The sequence below is a fragment of the Trypanosoma conorhini genome, assembly GCF_003719485.1.
Source record: "Trypanosoma conorhini strain 025E chromosome Unknown Tco_14.4_contig_00049, whole genome shotgun sequence".
NCBI lineage: Eukaryota > Euglenozoa > Kinetoplastea > Trypanosomatida > Trypanosomatidae > Trypanosoma > Trypanosoma conorhini.
In genome coordinates this window covers 33,173-53,906 of record NW_021704133.1, presented here as the reverse complement: position 1 = coordinate 53,906, position 20,734 = coordinate 33,173, and the positions used below count along the sequence as shown (strand labels likewise).

The window sequence follows — 20,734 nt, the reverse complement described above, 5'->3', positions numbered from 1 at the left end:
ATATATATATATATATATTCATATATATGACAAGCACAAAATGTTCGCTCCTCGCTCTCTTTGCCTCATCGCCTACGGTATTGCGCAGTCGCCATAGATATATTTGTCAGCTTGTTTTGGGGTTCCACACAGCTTCATCCTTTTTTCAGCTTTGTTTCTTTTCCGCGTTGGAGTTTGTGCTTCTCCCCACCCCGCTCGCTTCTACTGTCTCTTCTCTCAGACGCCACACCCACCTCTCCTTGTTGTCACGCCGGGAAGATCCCGATACAACGCACGGCATCAAGGCCAACGCGGGGGACTGGGAAAGAAACAGAATACGAACAGGCAAACGAGCGAATACAGCAGGATGGGCACATTTTCATTTTCATTCTTTTTTTTTTACGTAGTTCTCCTATGTGGCGAGAACCTTCCTTCATTTCATCTTTTTGTTTTGCTTTTGTTTTCGTTTGGTTTAGAGTTTTTTTTTTTTTTGCCTTTTGCTTTTTGTTTTCTTTGGTTGCTTGGTTGTTGTTTTTTAGCTGCTGCTGCTGCTGCTGCTGCTGCCCCTTTATCACGACCGACTCGCATGCTTCGCCGGGTGGAAAAACTGACAACGATCACCGTACTTACACGTCCCTTTACTGAAGAATTTGCAGATTGTCTGGTGGCTTCCTTCTGAGTGTCGATGATGATGGTAGCCGTGATGCCCACCGCGACCCCGCCCTCTAGTGTGCCGCACCCCACTCCCCTTGCGGTGAGTTCGGCCTTCGTCCCCATCCATGTCTTCCTCGTCCGCCACCCCGTACTCGCCACGGTTCGCGGAGGGTTGCTGAGGATGCTGCGGGTAAGGCTGCAGCCCAGCGCCAGCCTTCTGGCCGACGATTTTACTGGAACCATTGTCATCAGCCTCCTCGGAACGTCCCGTCGGCGTTGGCGGGGCGCCGTCATCTACGTCCCCTGGAGACACACGATAGTAGTCTTCCACAACAGCGCCCCCTATTTTTCGCACCATCTGAAGTTCATTCTTGTGCTCACCCAACTTGAAGTAAACCAGATCGCGCCTACGAGAAGATGTTCCATGCTGCAGCACCTTGCCGTACTTGGACAACTCCCCAAGCACAGTTTGAAGTTGCCATGCACGAACCAAAGAGACCCAAATAACCGCGTAATATTCCCCTACCTTTCCTGACTGTGGTGGTTTACCCTGAGACGTTCTAGGTTGAGGTACTTGGAGCATCGTTTTGCCAGTGCGACCACCTTTAGCCGTTGCATTCTCATCGTCTCCCTCCTGAGACATGTTATTGTGGATGGAATTAGAGTGGATGAAGTTGCGTAGCTCACTCATTTCAGGAACGTCCTTTTCAGAAGTTGTCTTTTCGCTTGGGTGCAATGCGGCCCAAACATACTGCCGATTATTGGCAGACACGCCTTCTTTCCTTAGTCTCTCGTCAAGCGCTTCACGAGGAATTGCCATCAATTCCTCCATTGAAAGGAACATTTTGGCAATGACATTGACGACGGGCTCCGTCACACCTCGCTCTCGAAAGAAGCAGCGAATCTCCTGTGAGCCCGACAACATTGTTGCTGTCTCCGACGAGGCCCAGTTCATTTCTTCATTGCTAAGCGCGTCGATAGACATCGGGCCTGGGGCGGACGAAGGAGATTGTCGATACTGTTGCTGCTGCGGCTGGACCACCGGTCTGATCTGCTGAAAGTGATGTAGCATATGATGGTGCGTGGGAATCATAATCCCATGAGAAGGCGCCTCACTCCCTCCACCACTAAACCCACCGCCAGCAGCGCCAGCACCGCCAACACCCACTGATGCTGACATGCTCACATTAGGTGGAGGCTGGCGCACAACCTTTTGGATAGAAGGAATATGATGAAAATGATGCGGCTTCAGCTGTGGCACAGCAGCCTCTGCATTGTGGACCACAGGCGTTGTCTCAGATGAGTTCACAGGTTCCGGCTTCGCGACAGACTTGGTGGTTTGCGATGGGGGCGAGACTCTGGGCATCATAAGATGTGGGGGCGGAATATCATGATGATGATGATGATGATGATGATGATGGGGAACCATCACCCGCTGCGGGTTGGAAATTGACACAGCTGCCGTTGCCGTTGCCGCTGCCGCTGTTTTCGTCGTCACAGGCTGTGGGGTCAGCTGTGGGGACAACTGCATTGCAGGTTGCGGCGATGCTTGTTTTCCCATGGAAACCGGTGGTGCAAAATGCGCGGTGACGTGACGGTGATGCAGCAGAAATCTTGAATGCGTTGGGGAATTAGGAGTGGCAAGCTGATGCTGGTTTGGGTGTAGCGTAGGCGGTGACGATTGGTTTTGGGGGTGATATGAGGGCTGCGGTACCGTTACGGCGTCGTGCTGGGCACCCGGTGGAGGAAGGGGGCCCCGCCACATTGCTCCTCGCAGATGTGCGTCCTCGGACTCTTGCGTGCCAGGGGACACGCGATCCATCATCCTCTTCTGCGGCCCCTGTACCACCGGTGCACGTGGGAAAGAATCCGGTTGATGGTTCTCCGGTTGCTGTTGCTGGAGTTGCTGTTGCTGTTGCTGCTGCTGTAATCCCATCGGACCCGTTCCTACAACCACCTGGTGATGATGAGCTACGTTTGGAGGCTGTTGCCGTTGCTGATGAAGGAATGGATTAAAAGGGACTCGATGTTGTAAGTGTTGTGGCTGTGGCTGTGGCTGCTGATGCTGCTGCTGCTGCTGCTGCTGGTAATGATGAACAGGCACCTCACGGTCATGCTCGACATGCTTTCGCTGCACATTTGCCCAACCCGAGGTAACTGCTGGCATCGGCTCATCCTCTGGTTGACTGGGGGTTGGAACGCCACCACCTTCGGTGTAGGTATTGGCTCCACGAGGTATGTTTGGCTCCATTGCTGGCTCCACACGCCGGTCCTTGCCGAACTCCGCGTAGGAGGAGCGCACAGGCGCCGACGCATTGTTGTATGTCGGCTGCACGCCACGCACATTCTCACTTGGCACACCACTATAGTTCCCAGGGATACCACCGCTCATGCCTGACCCGACGGACCGTGTCGGGGGGTCCATGAACTCCTCCGCTCTCTGAACCAAAGTGTCCAGTGAGGATGTTGAGAGTAGCGCCTGGAACAAGTACAAGTCAGCGACAGACTGATCCATTATGGCCACCAGCATTCGTGCATGCTCAATGCCGTACGTAGGCTCCAGGATCGTCAGCAACATTTCCAAAATCTGCGCGTGCAAAGCATGCTGATCCGTTTCGGTTATAAGAAACTCGAGTAGAGCAGTACTTTTCATAGAAAAAACTGAGTACATCTCCTCCACACTACTATTTATCAACCCTCGTCGGAACACCTCCCGTTCTAACACACGGGCCATGACACCAAAGTTCTGCTGGATATGAGCGATAGTCGCCGACCTGTGGTCCCGACCCTCTTCCTCCGATGGGCCGCCATCGCCCGACGGTTGCTGCTGTTGCTGCTGTGATGTTGGCGCCGCCGTTGCCGCCTCACCACCATTGCTGCTTCCCGCACCTCGCTTCACGTCGCGCTCCTCCGCGGCACCCGACTCCGGCACGCCAGTCTCGAGTGCATCCCGTTCCTTCTCGCCAGAAGACATGGTGACGCTACTGCGATGAATGAGAGTAGGCAAAAGCTTAATAATTCCCTACGTTTAATATGATAGGGTTCACTACTAATTCCACACACGTGCAAGAAGGAAACAGGAAAAGGAAACAAGGCAAAACCGGAGAGACTCATGAGGTAGCGTCACACGCGCTTCATCACCCCACACCGCAATTACTCCATTGTACGCGCCTTCCACCGAAACTGGGCGGCCAAGGTGCCACAAGACAAGAAGAAGAATATGTAGGTTTATTTGTTTGTTGTGTTTCCTTTTTCTTTTTGAGAGTGTATTATTACGTCTAAAGCTCAAAGCTTGCGCTGAGACCTCCTCTCTCTCCCCCTCTTCTCGCACAGACGCATACATACATACATACACACACATATATATATATATGTATGCACTGACTTTCAATGGTATCAAACCAAGCAACAAAAGACGTTTTTCTCGACGGGTTAAGGACCCTCGAATTTTTTTTCCTCTTTTTTTTTTACCTTCAATTCGTTATGGGCTCCCTGCTCACTACATGTTCATTTTTGTCTTTCCCCTCCTCTTTTTTTTTTGTTTTATTGCCTCTCGTTGGAAGCAGCCTTTTCTGCCTCATCGTTCTTTGACTCCGTACTTTATGGGTAGGGCGCTGTCCTCCGCACTTCCGAGGCATGGAGGCTGCTTCAGTCTTAACCTGCTGCTGCAATCGCAGTCATGAACTGAGATGAAATATCAACTGTTGTTGTTGTGTTTTTTTTTCGATTTTTTTTTTTTGCTTTTTACTCCTCCCGGTTCCTTCTCGCATATATTTTTTGCATCTCCCTTCCGCAGGTTACTTTTTTCTTCCCCCCCCCCTCTCCCTCCCTCATTTTCTCACTTAGTCATTGATTCCCCAAACCCTGAAATTTCATCGCCTCGCCTCCCCCTCCATTTATTACTGCATTCTATACAAAAGTTAGATTTGCGCGGCCTGCGTGTTGTTGTTGTTGTTGTTACTTTTTCTTCTTCCTTCCTTTCCTTCCTTGATGACTTGTTTGCACCTGCTTCTCCCTCGCTGCCTTGGAAATTTCCTCCCACACTTTCGCTTCTGCTTCTTCGTCAACATCTCTGTGCCTCTTGTTCCACCTTCACCACTGCCACTACCACTGCTTTCCTCCGCACTTCTCACATCCCTCACTTCCTCTTCTCTCTTTTTCTTTTTGTTCGTTTTCTTATTGCTTTTTCCGCCGGCTTTGAAGTAAAACTCATAAACTTCGAAAAGGGAGCTGATTGTTTTGCGAACGTAAACAAATATATTTAGTTATGTGCATGCATGGGCGTGGCAGTATTTGCGTGGCGTGTACCACTCCTACTCTCTTGGCGGGGGGCGCATGTGTTCTGTTCTTCCCCTGGTGCTCCACACACGGGTCTCTGCCGCATGCAATGCCTCTCGCGTGTAGGTGTTAGTATAACCCTCCCTCCGCCTTCCCCCTCCACGGCAGCGCCCCTGCGGACTGAGACGCCGCACGCGCGTTACGAACAGAGCAACAACAAGAGAAAAAAAAGGAAAATGAAATTCAGAGGTATTCTACGCCAGCTTTTTTTTCTGTTTCTTTTTGCTTGGGCCGCGTGTATTTCTTTTCTTTCGAGCCCCGCTTCCTCCTCCTCCTCTCGCCACACAACCATCCGCGCCTGCATGGCGTCTTGCTTCTTACTTTGTGCGTGGGTCTCCACCTTGCTTGCCCAGCGCATGAATGGCGGCCAAAGAACTTCACACCTACGTTCCTCCTCGCTCCCCCCCCCCGCGTCTCCTTCGTTTCCGCGTTGCACCCCTCGACCACACGCGCTGCTCGCACCCCATAAGTACCACCGCACGGACGCGCGGGGGAACGCACACGCACACACACACTTACGGAAAAAAAAAACATGATTCTGTAAACTTTGGCTCTCCTTCCTCTGTTTACCTCTTCTTTTGCTATTCACGCCCCTTCCCCGCCCAGGCCACTTATTATTATTATTATTTTCTTTCATCCTCCTTTTTTTTCTTAGTTCTACTTCCCACAACTATTAACTTGTTTTTTTTTGTGCTTTTGGCCCGATTCCGCATTTTTCGTTTTCCTCTTCGTCTTTCGCTTATGTTTATCATTTGCCCTCTTCACTTGACACACGCGTGGGCCCGTGCGTGCAGGGTCCCTCTCCCCCCGCAGCGCCATCCCCCCCAGCCAAGAATATACATATACATATAAATATATATATATGTATTTTCATTTTTTTTTCTTTCTTACTTGGCCCTCGTGTCTTTCTTTCTTGTCAGTTTACTACTGCAGTCTTTCATTCTCTTCTCTCGCTCTCTCTGACTCTTGCGTTTTTCTTCCTTTTCCCTCGCATCAACTGGTGCTTTGATAGTTTATTAGTTACGCTCGTCCCCCTCCCGTTAGCGTTTATCACGCACTTCTCTCTCTCCCCCCGTCGGTCGGTCGGTCGTGCCTCTCTGGTTTTGCGCCTTCACTCGACCGCCCAAAGTGGTGCTGAAGAAAACGCAGAGAAACAAACGCACGGGGGCACACCACACACATACACACACACACACTCACTGACTCTTACTCAGACACACATACAGAGAACACACACATATGTCTATTTATAGCTACACAGACACACTCACGCACAAAGCGCGCATATGCGCGTAAGACTCAAAACGACCAAAAAATCGACAAACTACATAAAAGCTAGATGGGGCAACTTAAGACGCTATGAAATTATATATATATATATATAAACGCCTGGTTTGAAGTGTGAAGTATTATATTATATATTTTTATATACAGATGTACGCAAGTATGCACTTCGGAGGAGGGGAAGTCAGAGGGAGAGGGAGAGAGAGAGAGAGCGAGCCCCTGGGAAAACTCAAACAAACAACAACAAAACATCGACAAGGAAGTTAAACTAAACGCCGAAAAAATGGGACAGCTGTTGTCTCCGTCTTTCTTCACTTCTCAGATATGCTCGTCCGTGTCTTTCCCGACCTTTTTTTTCTACCACTTCTTCTTCTCGTATACACAGACACCCACACAATCACACTCTCTCGTTCTCAGAGTGTATTTGAAAACCTCTCCGCTTGCCTGTCCATGTCTGTTTGTATATCTAAGGCTTCATCTTTTTTGTTGCATTCATTACAAGTTCCCTGGTGCAATCACTCTTCCCTCCTCCTTCACCGCCACCCCTTGTGGTTCCCTCGCCCATTTGCGTCCACTTTGCATGTATTTGTCTTCAGGAAAGAAAAGGCAGTAGAGGTAAGAATGGTTGTAAGGAATGGAACAGAGGAACAGGTTGGCCAGACGATGGGAGTCTCATGCATGCAAAAGATGGTTACCATTCAAACTCCGGCACACTTCTCACCCCGCCGCCCCAGATGAAGGAAAGGTCCTCCTGCGCCTCTGGGGTAGTCTTGAGCTCTGGAATGCCACAGGCCCCCCACACGGTGTCGCGGAAAGCCACGGACTCATCCGCTTTTACCGTCAGTGATGGGACGCTGACTTGCCTCGCAGATTCTGTGGTCTGGCAAAGACCGTTCGTGTGCGTTTTGGCCACCGAAGCCACTGCCGGTGACGTGGTGTTTACCGCAGTTGCTGTTGTTGCCATACCAAAGCCCAACAGTGGAGTCAGAAGTGCGTTGTTTGTCGCCATGTTTTGCAGTGGTGTGGCCAATGTAACAGCTGGGGGAGTGGTGTGGGAAAAGGGGCACTCGCTACTCAAGCATCCCACTGCTGAGCGGAAGAACATACACTCCACGTAGCCACGCTTTGCGTTTGCCAGCAACGTGTCCCACTTGGAGCTTGTTGTTGTCCCGCGCAGACAGTAGTTCTGCATCATGGACCAAAACACAGCGGGTTCACCCACCAGGAAGAGAAGACCACCAATGCGAAGCTGCTCATTGTCCCCCAGTTCTATAAGCTGCTGCTGAAGCGCCTCCTCCGTCAATAACCGTGGAAGAAGAATCGTCGACGATGAAAAACGGAGGTGAACTATGTGCCTCTGATACCCTTCAGCCACGCTGTACGGTTTTATCTCGAACTCTCCGTTCAAAGCTGCCTTCAGTATAACGTGGCGCTCCTTCTGCAACTGTAGCTGTTGAGGCCCAATAAAGTTCTGGCCGATTTGGGACTCATCAACGACAACACGCTCAGCATCGTGGGAGAAGCGGCAAGACGATCCCCACGTGCAGCGGCCTCGAGCAAAGTGACGGCATACGCGCTGACTTTTCGGGGCGGCAGATGGTACGCTTGGACGCAAATTATCCGTAATGATTTGTGTCATGGCACCTCAACACCACACAAGGTCTCAGCAGAGCTTTTAAATACTAACTAGAGAGTGTCGACTAAACTGCCAGGTCGCAAGAAGAGAAACGACAGCCACAAAATAGAAACACGCGGAGTCCCACACCACCAACAGCACACAAGGCAAGAAACAGAAACTCCTCCCCCCCCCCAAAAAAAAAAAAACAAAAGCAGTAACAGAGAAATACGGCTATGCAAGTCGTTACAGATAAATTCTACACGTTTCCCTTTCACCACCCACCAAACTGCGGTGGGCATCACCAACACAGCGAGTGAGGCAGCAATGAAGTAAGAGGGAAACAAACAAGCAAAGATGAAGAAAAAAATAAAATAGAAATGGTCTGACTACCTTCCTTGTTACGCGTATGTATTGGCCTGTCGCATGGTTTTCTCCTAACCTTAAAGCTGCTGCTCCTGTTTTTTCGTTTTTGTCGCTGACGGCACTGTAGGGCCTTCAGCTGAGCGCGAAGGCAGCGTTCAGAAGCCCCCTGACACATCCCATATCGCAGCAAAATAACACAAGCCGTCCACGCATTTAGCGCTGCCTCAGTGTTTCCCGCCTCCTCGCGAAGTGCCGCGTAAGACTCCAGGAGGGAGACAAGGAGTGTCCCATGCTGGTGAAGCAACGGATGCGTGGTGAGACGTTCCTGCCACGGTTGCCGCGTCGCGGCACGCCCATGGCTACTGTCACCCAATAGTCGCTCGCCCAGATCATCGGTGAGCACACCCGTGGGTGTCTCACCAATAAGCAGCTCCGCGATGAACCAGTCAGGCAGCAGAAAGACTACCTCTGTCAGTTCCTGCAGCAGTTCACGCATGAATATCAACACGGACTCCGTCGTGACAGCGTCCAACTGAGAAAAGTTAGAGTTTGCTACCGCCGCCAGTTGCAGCGCTCGGAGCAGAAAGAGGTGGTGAAGCGGACTGACGTTGCTTTTTGCCTCACCGTGCAACACCCTAGTAAGTTGTTGCACTTCAGCTCTCACCCCTACAGCATCCATGCCGCCCATGCCGGTGGCACTCATCTCTTGTCGAAACGCCGTCTCGTCGCGGACGGCATCCAGCACGTGGGCGTCATCGTAGCGGTACAACTTCCCCAGCTCCTTCAAACCGTGCACCGAGGGACGCGACCTCAACGACCACAGCGTCCAGTCAGCTCCTCGCCCCTTTGGGCACATGACGACTCCTTCCTCACGTGGTTCACCGGGGGCAAACATCATCCGTGTTGTATCGGAGCCAGTGGTACAGTGCTCACAAGCGCATGAAAAAAAGAACTTGTCTCGTAACCGCTTCTGCCGTTGCGCCTTTGGAAGAAAGGTTGGCACATACGCAATCGTGATGCGCTCCCCGACCGCGATTGCACGCGTGGCCCGTAGCTCGGCGAATATGCTGCTCTCTGGGGTGCACCCATGGCGAAACACTAAAACGGCATTGGGCTGACAGCTGTGCTCAATCAACGAAATCCCACCAAAGACCCCCAGCCCTGCGTTGAGAGGGGCAACACAAACACCATTTGCCGCGGTGTAAACGTTGCCTTCCTCTTCCACGATGTCCCCACCGTAGTTTATGGCATTCGTGATAAGGGTTACAAAAAACAAAAGCACGCGTTCCTCGCTTCCTAGCACCGATGCAAGCGAGGACGGGAGACTCATCCACAGGAAGTGTGCTAGGCCAGAGAATTTTGAGAGGAATGCGGGATCAGCGTCTTCCACTGGGCAGCCAAGCTCCTCCCACCGCTGCGCAAACTCCTCTCGTTTCTCCCCAAACACCAGCTCTGTTAACCATTCATAGAATGGGCGAAGAAGCCGTGTGTCCCACCCCTGCGCCGCGAAGACTTTGGACTGACGCAGCACCGCGCTCATGGCTTTCCGGATAGCTGGCGGAAGAAACTCCTCACGACAACCACCGCCCTCCCCCGTTGCCGTGAAAGAAGTAAAAAGCGGGGCCTCCACCATGATGGGGTCACCACGACGAATCACATGCATTGAGACAAGTACACGACCCACACTCGGTTCTGGGCTCTTCATGACAACGACATCTCCGCCCACGGCTCGACGACGCAATTCGGCCGTTTGCGGGTTCCTGTACGGTAAGAAGCAAGAATGCAGCAGAACTCCTGGTTGAGGGCTGACACGCGCCAAACGTGACGGGGCCGGCCGCTCCTTGTACTCTGCAACAGCGCCGCTCGGTTCCTCCCAGCACACAACCTGCCGTGCGATGGCCTGCTCGAACACCGCCCGTGCCTTTCCTGTGACAGGGAGCGTTGAACACGGCGTGTCGGAAAATGGTTCATAGATTGCACCCAGCTTTGCGTCAGCCTCTTCCCAGACTTCCACTTCGGGCAATGCAGCCCGCATCCATGCCCGCACCTCGGGCGGAAACAGCGTCAACTCCAACTGTTTTCGGTGCTCGCGAATAGCGCGGCTGTGATGCTCCAACTCGTTGAGGAGCACCTGCCGCCTAGACTCTAACGCGCACCACTCACGATAAAAGCGGTCGAGGAGGGCACTCGACTGGATGTTCAGCAGCGCGAGTTGAGAATATGCCGCCTTCTCGTCCTTCAGGTGCTGCTCCAAGGAGGTGCTCCGGCAATCCAGCATTACGACTTCCTCCCCCCAAGGAACGGCAAAAAGCACAAAGCTGCGAGAAAAAAATAGAGAAGAAGGGAAGAGGAAAAGAAGAAAAAAGCGTTAAAAATACGCCAAGCCAAAGGCAATGCGATGCTCGCCTCTCTACCTCCCCCACTGCCGCTCACAGCACCGCCCTCCTTCCTGCAAGAAGGCAAAGGAAGAAAGAGAGAGATATATATAGATAGATAGAGACATAGATTGCAGAATGAGTTCCTTTGAAAAAGAAAAATAAGAGGGGGAAAAAAAAGGAGAAGTGTAACTCGTTCTTCTCCCGACACTTTACCATAGTTCGGTGGAAGGGAAAAATATATACTTCCTTCTTATTCGCCCATTCTTTCCTGTTGTTGCTACTGTTGCTCCCGCACCAGCCACAAGAGTAAAAGACAGAGGTGAGGGGAAAAAAAAGCGTCTTCTGCCATTGTCTCCCCCAACTCCCATATACAGACACTCAATAAAGTAATGCGCACATTAAAAGGGAAAGCGAGCAATGGAGAAATGACGTCTTCTTCCTCGCTCAAGAGTGACTATATATATGCATATATATATATATACCCCCTTTTCTTTTACCTCGCCAAGGCTTTCGTAGCGTGGAAATTATGAAGCCTGATAATTATTATTATTCTTCTCATGAGATTGTGTTTTGATCTTTTTTTTCTTTTTTTTTGGAACTCGTGCGCACAGAGTCATCCCCCACCCTTTTTTTTTTAACTTTTTCCTCCAAGCTCTTCTTTTGCATTTCCATCTCGAACTCAGAGTTACCAAGTTCGGGCATTACTAATATCCTTCTTCACAACAACGTGGACACCATTGCTTGTGGAGTTCGCTGCCTGCTCCTCCTTCAGGTTGAGCTTGAACCCCTTCTTCTCCTTTCGGCCGTTGCTGAAGAAGAGACCAAGTTTGCGGCTTAGCTCCTCCTCCATGCCCACCTGCGGCTCTCGCTGCTGCTGCGGCGACGTGTTCCTCCGCGGCTTCGGCTGCTCCCCCACCTGCTGGAACCCCATCTCATCGATCAGCTTCTGCTTCGCGGTGTTCGTGGGCGTGGCGGTCGGCGCCACCCGTTTGTTTTTGCCGGCTGCCGCTTTACGCTGCACCTTCTCGAGCGACACCGGCCTGACGTCGCGCACGTCGGCGCGCATGGAGGTGGTGTTGCGTGCGACCTCGCGGGCGATGAGCGCCTCCGTCGCGCGGTCAAGCGCCGCGTCGTCGCGGCGAGGTGGCTTCGGCGCCTTTCGCGCACGTGACCGCTGCTGCTTCGGGGCCGCGACCGTCACCACCTCCGACCTGCTGATGCTCTGGAACACATAGTACACCACCAACAGCCCCGCCAGGGCCACGCCAATGGCAACGAAGTAGTCAAGCATGGAGCCGTATTCAGCGACGGGTGAGTATTTTGGTTCGCCCACACAGAAGAGTTCCAACAGCGCCAAAAAGAGAGCTTCTACCTTGGCAGGACGCAGCGACGCGCAAAAGAGTTGCGGGATTCGAGTGGAGTAGATAGGGAGAGAACAAAATAGAAGAAGCACACACACGCAAACACACACACACACACACACATACACATATACACACACAGAAGCAAAGAGGGGGAGAAAGAGGCACGTAGGGACCATGCTTAAAGTAGGAAAGAAGCGAGAGAGGCAAGGCGCCACCACCACCACCAGCAGCAGCGAAACAGCGGTGAGTAGCCTCACGTTCGCGCGGGGAAGCACATACATTGCTGCATAGTCAAAAAAAAATGGACTTGAAAGGCGTAAAGGTTCTTTCGCTCAGGCCCAAAACGCAAGGAAAGAACACGCATGCAGAATTGACGCCTTCAGAGAAATTTTTCCACCTGGCCATCACCGACGCGACGAAGTAAAAGGGGAAGCAAAAGAGTTAATACACGGAAAGAAAAGTGAATGTGGAGTCTTATCCAACCACGCTGGAGAACAATTCCACACCTGCACAGAGGAAGTGAAACCAAGTGAAGAGAGAAATAGCAACACTCTCTTTTTTTTTACGTCCCAAAACGAGTCTCCGTACGTAGTTCGTCCCCCCACGGTCTCTCTCTAACTCTCTCGCTCTTTCACATACATACGCACACACACGCCCTCCTCCCCCCTTTCCCAAATTTTAACACCAGTGAGTGTGGCACGAGGCATAGTATCCCCGTTTGCCACACCACTTCCCGCATTTAACTCCTTACTCCATTCCTCCTTCATGAAAAAGTCAACCATTGCATCCCCGTTCTTTTTTTTTTCTACTCCGTTTTTGATCTATCTTGTTATCGTGTTCATTCTTGTGCGGCTTGAGTTTCTCCCTCAAAAACCCAGCGAGGTAGTTGCTGCGTTTACTTATTGCCCCACGCAAACAACAACACCAGCAACTAATAATAATAATAATAATAAGGTAATAGTAATGATAATGCCTTGAATTCCCGTTCAGCTGCTTGTCTTTGCCTGCATCCGGAGAGCCGATGCAAGAAGGTAGTTGTTTCTGAGAACACCATGCGTAAAGTAAGGCAAGTAGGCCAGCACATTCTTGGCCGTGGGAAAAATACGACGGAAGCCGCCAGCGCATGCCAATTCCTCCTCCGCCTCAACCAATAGAAGGCATTCGCTCGGGGAAAGGAAAGAGTCAGGGTCATTGGGATCGTTAAATCGGGTAAGCAGGGGTTTCTGAATCAGCTCCGCCTCCTGGTGCGGGTGCCGACCAAACCGATAACGCGTGTAGTGGCGATATGAAGGCGGTTCTCCAAAGTTTGGTGGTGTGGGCCCAGGGGCATTGCGTTGATGCGGCACCACGCGGATGAGCGTCAGTAGGTGGGCTAACATGCGGGATTTGACGGCCTTGTCAAGAGGGGTTCCTGTGGCCAAGGAAGGCATGATGTTCACCTCAATAAGTTTTACATTGTATTCCGCATCCACCATTAAATCTAAACCGTACATCTCGAAACATCCCCGTCCGGTTCTATCACTACACTCCTTGCGAATGCGTTCCACGACATCGTTTTCAATACTAAGGAAGGCTTTAATGACAGCATCGTCACAACCACGCATGATTCTCTCCCACGTAAGTTCTCCATCCTTTTGATTTTCCATTAAGAATTGGCGTAGGTCAGAAAGACACCACTTAATATCCACGGGGTCATCCGATTGATACTCTTTGCCACGACTTGCTAGGTTAAGCTCGGCTGTCTTGTTTACAGAGTAGTTGGTCAAGTGAACGTGAATATTGTCCAAATCCTTGTCCATTCCTCGGTACTTTTGCGCGGCAAAACGCACCAAACCCTCATCAAAGAGGAAAATGCGAAGCGGATCGAAGGACGTCACGACACAGTACAAGCGGAGATCAAACTTTCGTCCGTAAATGAGCATGGGATTACCCAGGTAGCGCTGGCACACCATTGGTCTAGTTCCTGTCGGCATGGGCGGCATTCCATGGTAAAGACGAATTCCACGTCCACAACTAGAAGCACTAGGCTTCACTATCAAAATCAGCGGATCCTCACTCGTATCGGGTTGTCGTTTGACGTATTCCTCAAGCTGTGCCCATTGCTTGGGAATTAAAAACGACGCGGGAACGATATTAAAAGCATCGACTCCAAAGTGACGCTGCATCTTCTCAATATTGAGAGCCAAACTATCCTTTCTACCAATGCCCCATGTTCCTGGAAAATGGTTAACCTTCTGGTACGGGCCAAGATGAGCCAACGTGTAGGGTGTTGCCCGCTTCGCCCATATTACATTGAAGAGCTCATTGGAAGCTGTGTACTGCATCCCAGAGGCCTCAAAGGCATCGATCACCACCTTGAAGGCCACGGCACCGGGGGCCACCTTGTAGAGGCACATGCGATTAAGGTTGTTTTTCTGTATGGTGAGACTCCTCAGCTTGTAATTGGGTCGATCACAGCCATGATACGCGAGGTTTAACTCACGTGGAGCTCGAGAATCAACGGAGGCTTCACATCCGCGGCTGCTGTGGTGTATCGGGAAGAAGAGGCTGGGGGCCGAGAACGGATACACAGGCTCCACCAGAGTATAGTGCGTCTTTTCTGTTGTCGCGCAATACACATCCACATCCACCGGCACTTCGCGGGGTGTGACGTCAGAGGAGGACATCTCAAGGTTTGTCGAGGCGACGGAGAACATATTGCCGTTCCTGCGGCGGAAGAGTAGCGGCACGCGTGAGGCCCTCGAGCGCAGCCAGGTCTGTGGGTCATACTTGGGGTTCGAGGGGTCCTCGTTGTTGAAGTCAGCCACATACCTGCCCACCACAAGGAGCTGGCGGCGGGGAGGGAAGTACGTTGTGGCGGCTGTCATCACATCCCCGTCGTCGCGCCCGCCGTGCTGCAGGTAGCCGAGAGACTGTGGGTAAAAGGTGGGGAGATTGAGCGGAGGTGTAAGGGTCTTGCCTAACATTTACAAGAAGAAAAACACACACACACACTCCTTGGTCTATGCACAATCTTACCTCCTTCTTCCTTCACGAAAAAAACAAGACACAACACAGGCATGCATAAGAAAAGATAAAAGGGGAAAATGGGGCGCAGTGCCACACACACAAAAAAAAAACAAGTCGCAAATCCGCGCACGCAAGCGTCAAGAATGTCGACCATGTACAGAAACAAAGGGACGTATACACGCATGCATGCAGACATACATACTGTTTTTCCCCCTAATCTGTGCGTTCCCAAAGAAATGACTGCGTCAGCGTTTCACATACAAAGTGAGGAAATACCAACAGAATAAACAACGGAAAAGAAAAAGAAAAAAAAAACTTGCCCTCAACGATCTACTTCCCTACGCAGATATATATATATATATATATACGTGTGTGTGTATATATATATAATGCACTTATGTGTTGAGGTCCATACCCCCCACTTCGCAAAGGAGCATCAGCACACACACGCGCAAAGACACAGTCACAGATAGAAGGGGGAGGGGAGCGCGAGCAGCAAGATCGTTGCTTGCTCCCTGTCCACGCCAAACACATGGCTCCAGAGACCTACACAGGTGGCACACCCACTCAAATCAACCCTCTCACTCACTCTGTGGGACGCATGGTCGGAAAAAAACAGAAACAAAAACTCTCATCTCCCTGACGAAAACGAACAACAACCGGAAGAGACACACGGACACGATCACAAGGAGGCATTAATAAGAACGGTTTTTTTTTTGTTTCGTTCTTTCTTTTGATGCTTCCACCACATCACGAGCAAAAAAAAAAGAGGCAAAAACGAGAGGAGATGATACTCGCGGGCGCAAAGGAGCAACACAGGTGGGGCCTCGTCCGTAAAGAAGAAGAAGCATTGAACATCGTGCGAGCCTCTGCATAAGCGGAGGGATAAAAAACCACGAAGGTATATAAGTGTATATAAATAGGAATATAAAAGATGGACGGCGTCCCCACCAGTTTCGCCAGGTTACCTCCCTCCCTTTTTTCTCCTTGCTTCCCCACACAACACACGTTCTTCTTTCCCCACAAAAGCGCCTTGCGATCCCAGAGGAGCAATACATCCCACGACGTATGCGGCAGCGCGACCGCAGCCCGCCGTACAGGGAGGCGCCGTTGAAATGGAGGGTGGGCGGCAGAGCTGGGGACCATAACACCGCCTTCATTAATAAACATCGTGCCGAAGAGCAGCAGCAGCAGCAGCAGGAGAGACAAGGGGACTCCGTCCCACTGCGTTCACCTCCCCTCGCCACAACTTCGTCAGAACTGCAGAACAAGGGGCGAATAAAGGGTGAAAAACAAAACAAAAAGAAAGCTTCATAATGACCCAAGAAGAAGTCAACAAAAAAAAAGATAGAAAAGAACCTTGCGTTTGTTATTTTACATACCACACGCTCGTTGAAAGTCGGAGATCCACAGATCGCGCTCCTCCGCGGACTTTGCCATGGCAATGATTTTTTGACCATTTGTGAACCAAATCACAAGCTGATGCGGGTTAGAGCGACAGTAGGCCTCCGGCACCGGAAATACATCATTGACCGTTTCCAGACTGGCAGACTTTGGAGAGACACCATCCTTCTCGGGGTTATCAGTGAGGGAAATGCGCAGTTGCCCATTTTTGATGGAAAAGTATCGCTTTTTCCACTTCATATCTGAACTGTACTTTAGAAGGTAGCCTTCACGCACCACGTCGGTGCTTACGGCACCTGGTTGAACGGCACTCGGGGGCGGCGCCTTCGCCCGTGCCTCGGCAAGTTGCTTGAGGATGCGCTCCTTGTCGTGCTTCTCGATGACCTCGGAGTTTCTTACAATTTCTTCAAATATATTTGCCACATACTTCAAGAGTTCGGTTTGTAAGAGCTGTGTAGTGGTGGGGCGCACCGCGGGATCCTTCGAGAGCAAAGGCTCCATAAGTGCCTTCATTCCATCAGACACGGCACACGGAAACGGGTCATACTTGCCATACAACACCTGTTGCATGATTTCACGCTGGGACGGACCTTTGAAGGGGCGGTGTAGCGTCAAAAGCTCATACAGGATAACCCCAAGTGACCACATATCAGCCTTTTTGCTGTATCGCTTTCGCTCCCAAAGTTCTGGTGCGAGGTAGTAAGGTGTCCCGCAAAACGATGAGCCAACGTCTAGCGAGACAGAATCTGTATACTGCTTGGAGAAACCAAAGTCACCCAGTTTGATAATGCCGGTGGGCATCAAAAAGATATTGGCGCTTTTCAAATCCCGATGCATCATTTTCCTGCTGTGCACCTCGTCCAATGCCAGAACAATTTGATAGAATAAGAGACCCGCTTCATGTTCCTTGAACGGCAGCCGCTCCTTGAGACGCTGTTTGATTTGCTTGTTAAGGTCACCGCCACTGCCGTACTCCATGATTAATAGCAGTTTATCCTCCGACTTCAGGTCATCGTAGTGCTTGACGATGCCAAAGTGGTCACAGGCGGCCAGGCAGTGAACCTCGCTCCGCGCATACGCCGTCTGCTTCTCGTCATTCAACATAATAAACTTCGCCACTACCTTTTGCTTATCAGAACCTCGGAGGGCAACAAACGCCGCCGTGGTTGCATTGCGTCCCACAATGTGTTTTAGTATGTACAAGTGCGCGCGGGGGTCCTTCATGACATCCTCCGGGACCTCCTCCCCCTCCGGAAGGTCAAGCGCCTTCTTCACCGCATCGGGCCTGGCCTCCTGGCAGTACTTCTCCATCTCCTCCTCCGACGTGAAGAGCACGTTTGGAAAAAACTGGGCGTAGTGCCGCAGCAACTGGGCGTCGTGACTGTCGTTGCTCGGCATTTCAGATGGTAGAGGGCTGCTTAATGAGAAGGCGGCAGAGAGAAACAGGGAAAGAAGACGACGGCGGAAACCGATAACAAGGAGGACCAAGAACACAAAGAAAGAGCCAAAACCCAACTACACACACACACGGAGAGAGAGAGAGAGAGGAACGAAATTAAGATACTCCTTCCGGCATTGCGGTTCATGTCAAAACGGGATGCTGGAGCAAATGTGCCCGGAATGCGTCAAAAACGAAAAGTCAGACTCTTCATGATTTCATCCGCATCGCGACGCCTACAGCTCCTCTTCGCGGGAGATTGCGCCATTGAACTGGGCGTGTACTGAATCACAGTCTGCACACTCGAAAACGGGGAGGACACCTCCGCCTCTAACCGCCGTGCACTACGCAAGACCGCAGCACTCGCTGTGGATTCTTCCCTTCCACGCTTGCTGCTTTGCTGCGAAGGCAGCGTCGCCCCCTCCGAGGGGGCCTTCAGTTTCTCCAGCCACGTTGCAGCAACCGCGTCGTCAGAGGAGGTATGAGCACTGCTGCAGTTTGAAAAGACATCCACAATTGCCCGAAGCACGCAGCGTTGTCTTTGCACCCCCTCTGGACTTAGATCGAGAAAACACTCTTCCAAAGACTTGGAGCTTGTGTATACCTCCGGACCAAGGGACTCCAAAGGGCACTTCAGACTATGGGCGCTTTGCTCCATCAGCAAAATAGCCAACGCCGCATCCTCCTCTGTACACACATGTTCGAGGTGCAGTTTTGCATGTGCTTGCGTTATTCTCACAAGCGACTCCAGCAGACGTATGGTGACTGGCACACAATCAGCAAGAAGAGGCGACGTCCCGCGTCGATGTTGCAGATCGTAGTACGTCTTGATAAGCTCCGCTGCCTGATCCGAAAGCAGAGGGCCCTCATGCTGCGCGTAGTGAGAATGTACCCACCGCAAGTAGCGGCTGATATCCTCCTGCGAAAGCACAGACGGTGGTTGTCGTCCAGCCTGTGAACAGGTGAGAATGTGAGTGGCAACGCAACTGTCGACTTCCAACGAGGGTTTGTCCCACAGCAAGAAAATAAAATCGAAACGACTAAGCAAGGGTCCACCCACGCCAATTTCGGTTCCCCCATGCCGTGTGGGAGGAGGATTACACGCCGAAATCACGGAGCAAGAGGTCCGAAGTTTGGTTACCATCCCCGCCTTGGCGACGGAAATGGTTTGCTGCTCCATGGCCTCATGAAGAGAGGCTCGGTCCGCCGAAGACACGGTTCGGAGCTCGTCAATCACGCACACACCACCGTCGCTGAGTACGAGGGCACCCGGTTCCAGAACCCATTCCCCATTTTCCTTCGCGGCGGCCACGGTTAGCCCAGCGGAGGTGCTTCCAATCCCAGTGGTGGAGGTACTCCGCGGCGCAATCATGGCGGCAAACCGCAGCAATTGCGACTTCCCCGTCGACGGATCGCCCACGAAGAGACAATGAATTGTGGATCGTATGTGCATGCGTAACTTGCCTGTGGTGGAAGTCCCTCCCAGCACCGCAAGAATTAAAGCCATACGGGGGGCAAACAATCCAGCAAGATGCGGACACACAGAGGTGACCAATGCGGTGCTCCGACGTAGTTTATCCTTGCAGAAGGACGAAAAAAATGATTCAGGGCTAAAAGCTGATCCTTCCATTGAAGCAGATGGCTTACGTCGTGGTGCGGCGGCCATGCCACCAGGGCCCCCTTCCCGATAAGATTCCACTGAGGTGATGTTAAGAGCCCACATCGTGGGCTCAATAATCGGTCGACTGTTGGGATACGTGGCCCGCCACTTCGGAAACAAGACACCAATGACCTCGACCAACTGGCCCACCGTGCACTTCATCGTCAGTTCATCCTCAAGGGTCACGAGAAGTGTGCGAGGGAGGCGACCCGAGAGACTGGAACGCTGCTGCAGGCGACACTCCGCGTAGTCCATCCAAACCTGACCAACAGGTTGCAGTTCCCCACCCCCACACTCCTTGCGTTCGCAACGCCCTTTTGGCTTGGAGCCACGATCAAAAGGGCTGGACGCCACCTCAACCGTATCCCCACACTTGGTGCATCTCAGTTTATGAACAAACGGCACCACGCGTTTGGCATTCATCCTTACTATGGTTCCACAGAGACTGACAAGCACCCCATGGGGAGGTGGCATGGACGGTGGTGGCGCGCCCACTGTGGGTAGGTGCGTTAGTCGTGGCGAGAGCTCGGCCGGGTTAAGCGACTGCCCGGCACTTTTGCAAATCTCCGCACACACCTGCCGCAGGGTGTCTATGAGAGCCATTGTCTGGAAGAAGAGGAGTTCCGCCAGATTTGGGCACGCCGCAAGGAGTCGCATGCAGTCGATTTCTTGCGTCCAGAGAGACCGCGTCGTGAAACACTCCGCCGAAGATGCCGAGGTCAGACACTGCGGGGGCGCGCAGCACTCCAGGACGAAGGAACGAAGCCTTTGCACCAGCCGCTGCGGCTCCCCCACCAAAGCCTCATCCACCATATATATGTATATATGCCAAGTCGGCGCCCCTAATGCAACTCCCTATGTTTTGTAATAAAATGCACCCCCCGCCTCGCTTTGTCGGCCCCCACCCCACACGCCCAGCAGAGGCGGCAACGCACCGCGCAAGGACCACAAGAAAAGCAACTATTCCACACACCTTGCCTTCTTCAACCAAAGTACGAAGGCCACACGAGGTCGTGGCCAAGCAATAAAGAAAAAAAAATCGGGCCTCCCCGAGAAATAACCAGGAGCCAGGAAAACGCGCCTACACACTCACACAGCAATAAAAAAAAATGTGTGAAGCACTGAATAACATTACCCCCAGCCTCGCTTATGCTTGGATTTTGATATAAAACTGTTGTCCCTGTTTTTTTTTTGCTCGCCTTTTCCACCGAGTGTCTGTGTGTGTCTATGCGTGTGTGTGTGTGG

The 20,734-nt window shown here is 51.8% G+C and overlaps 7 protein-coding genes across 7 annotated transcripts, besides 24 other annotated features; all 7 read right to left on the bottom strand.

Moving 5' to 3' along the window:
- Positions 1 to 28: a microsatellite.
- A 383-nt stretch (positions 29 to 411) lies between these two features.
- Positions 412 to 515: a sequence feature (A-rich).
- A 2-nt stretch (positions 516 to 517) lies between these two features.
- Positions 518 to 543: a microsatellite.
- Positions 544 to 550: 7 nt separating this feature from the next.
- On the bottom strand, positions 551 to 3,607 carry Tco025E_01500 (putative zinc finger protein; the record flags this gene model as incomplete). The annotated part of the gene is made up of 1 exon (XM_029368438.1): positions 551 to 3,607. The coding sequence occupies one exon, from the start codon at positions 3,605 to 3,607 to the stop codon at positions 551 to 553; it is 3,057 nt and encodes a 1,018-aa protein (XP_029231539.1).
- Positions 3,608 to 3,969: 362 nt separating this feature from the next.
- Positions 3,970 to 4,010: a microsatellite.
- Positions 4,011 to 4,337: 327 nt separating this feature from the next.
- Positions 4,338 to 4,379: a sequence feature (A-rich).
- Positions 4,380 to 4,573: 194 nt separating this feature from the next.
- Positions 4,574 to 4,592: a microsatellite.
- A 4-nt stretch (positions 4,593 to 4,596) lies between these two features.
- Positions 4,597 to 4,622: a microsatellite.
- Positions 4,623 to 5,582: 960 nt separating this feature from the next.
- Positions 5,583 to 5,599: a microsatellite.
- Positions 5,600 to 5,684: 85 nt separating this feature from the next.
- Positions 5,685 to 5,725: a sequence feature (A-rich).
- Positions 5,726 to 5,805: 80 nt separating this feature from the next.
- Positions 5,806 to 5,839: a microsatellite.
- Positions 5,840 to 5,904: 65 nt separating this feature from the next.
- Positions 5,905 to 5,938: a sequence feature (GA-rich).
- Positions 5,939 to 6,139: 201 nt separating this feature from the next.
- Positions 6,140 to 6,209: a microsatellite.
- A 128-nt stretch (positions 6,210 to 6,337) lies between these two features.
- Positions 6,338 to 6,355: a microsatellite.
- Positions 6,356 to 6,429: 74 nt separating this feature from the next.
- Positions 6,430 to 6,471: a microsatellite.
- A 475-nt stretch (positions 6,472 to 6,946) lies between these two features.
- Positions 6,947 to 7,894, bottom strand: Tco025E_01499 (uncharacterized protein; the record flags this gene model as incomplete). The annotated part of the gene is made up of 1 exon (XM_029368437.1): positions 6,947 to 7,894. The coding sequence occupies one exon, from the start codon at positions 7,892 to 7,894 to the stop codon at positions 6,947 to 6,949; it is 948 nt and encodes a 315-aa protein (XP_029231538.1).
- A 277-nt stretch (positions 7,895 to 8,171) lies between these two features.
- Positions 8,172 to 10,514, bottom strand: Tco025E_01498 (putative SET and MYND domain-containing protein 1; the record flags this gene model as incomplete). Its single annotated transcript, XM_029368436.1, has 1 exon — positions 8,172 to 10,514. One exon carries the CDS (start codon positions 10,512 to 10,514, stop codon positions 8,172 to 8,174), a length of 2,343 nt encoding a protein of 780 aa, XP_029231537.1.
- Positions 10,515 to 10,559: 45 nt separating this feature from the next.
- Positions 10,560 to 10,600: a microsatellite.
- A 103-nt stretch (positions 10,601 to 10,703) lies between these two features.
- Positions 10,704 to 10,743: a microsatellite.
- Positions 10,744 to 11,069: 326 nt separating this feature from the next.
- Positions 11,070 to 11,095: a microsatellite.
- A 204-nt stretch (positions 11,096 to 11,299) lies between these two features.
- On the bottom strand, positions 11,300 to 11,905 carry Tco025E_01497 (uncharacterized protein; the record flags this gene model as incomplete). Its single annotated transcript, XM_029368435.1, has 1 exon — positions 11,300 to 11,905. One exon carries the CDS (start codon positions 11,903 to 11,905, stop codon positions 11,300 to 11,302), a length of 606 nt encoding a protein of 201 aa, XP_029231536.1.
- Positions 11,906 to 12,064: 159 nt separating this feature from the next.
- Positions 12,065 to 12,116: a microsatellite.
- A 794-nt stretch (positions 12,117 to 12,910) lies between these two features.
- Positions 12,911 to 12,949: a microsatellite.
- A 15-nt stretch (positions 12,950 to 12,964) lies between these two features.
- On the bottom strand, positions 12,965 to 14,944 carry Tco025E_01496 (putative tubulin tyrosine ligase; the record flags this gene model as incomplete). Its single annotated transcript, XM_029368434.1, has 1 exon — positions 12,965 to 14,944. The coding sequence occupies one exon, from the start codon at positions 14,942 to 14,944 to the stop codon at positions 12,965 to 12,967; it is 1,980 nt and encodes a 659-aa protein (XP_029231535.1).
- Positions 14,945 to 15,256: 312 nt separating this feature from the next.
- Positions 15,257 to 15,302: a microsatellite.
- Positions 15,303 to 15,333: 31 nt separating this feature from the next.
- Positions 15,334 to 15,376: a microsatellite.
- Positions 15,377 to 16,167: 791 nt separating this feature from the next.
- Positions 16,168 to 16,190: a microsatellite.
- A 171-nt stretch (positions 16,191 to 16,361) lies between these two features.
- On the bottom strand, positions 16,362 to 17,789 carry Tco025E_01495 (putative folate/biopterin transporter; the record flags this gene model as incomplete). The annotated part of the gene is made up of 1 exon (XM_029368433.1): positions 16,362 to 17,789. The coding sequence occupies one exon, from the start codon at positions 17,787 to 17,789 to the stop codon at positions 16,362 to 16,364; it is 1,428 nt and encodes a 475-aa protein (XP_029231534.1).
- Positions 17,790 to 17,921: 132 nt separating this feature from the next.
- Positions 17,922 to 17,938: a microsatellite.
- A 78-nt stretch (positions 17,939 to 18,016) lies between these two features.
- Positions 18,017 to 20,302, bottom strand: Tco025E_01494 (putative DNA replication factor; the record flags this gene model as incomplete). Its single annotated transcript, XM_029368432.1, has 1 exon — positions 18,017 to 20,302. The coding sequence occupies one exon, from the start codon at positions 20,300 to 20,302 to the stop codon at positions 18,017 to 18,019; it is 2,286 nt and encodes a 761-aa protein (XP_029231533.1).
- A 398-nt stretch (positions 20,303 to 20,700) lies between these two features.
- Positions 20,701 to 20,733: a microsatellite.
- Between the last annotated feature and the right edge of the window lies 1 nt (position 20,734).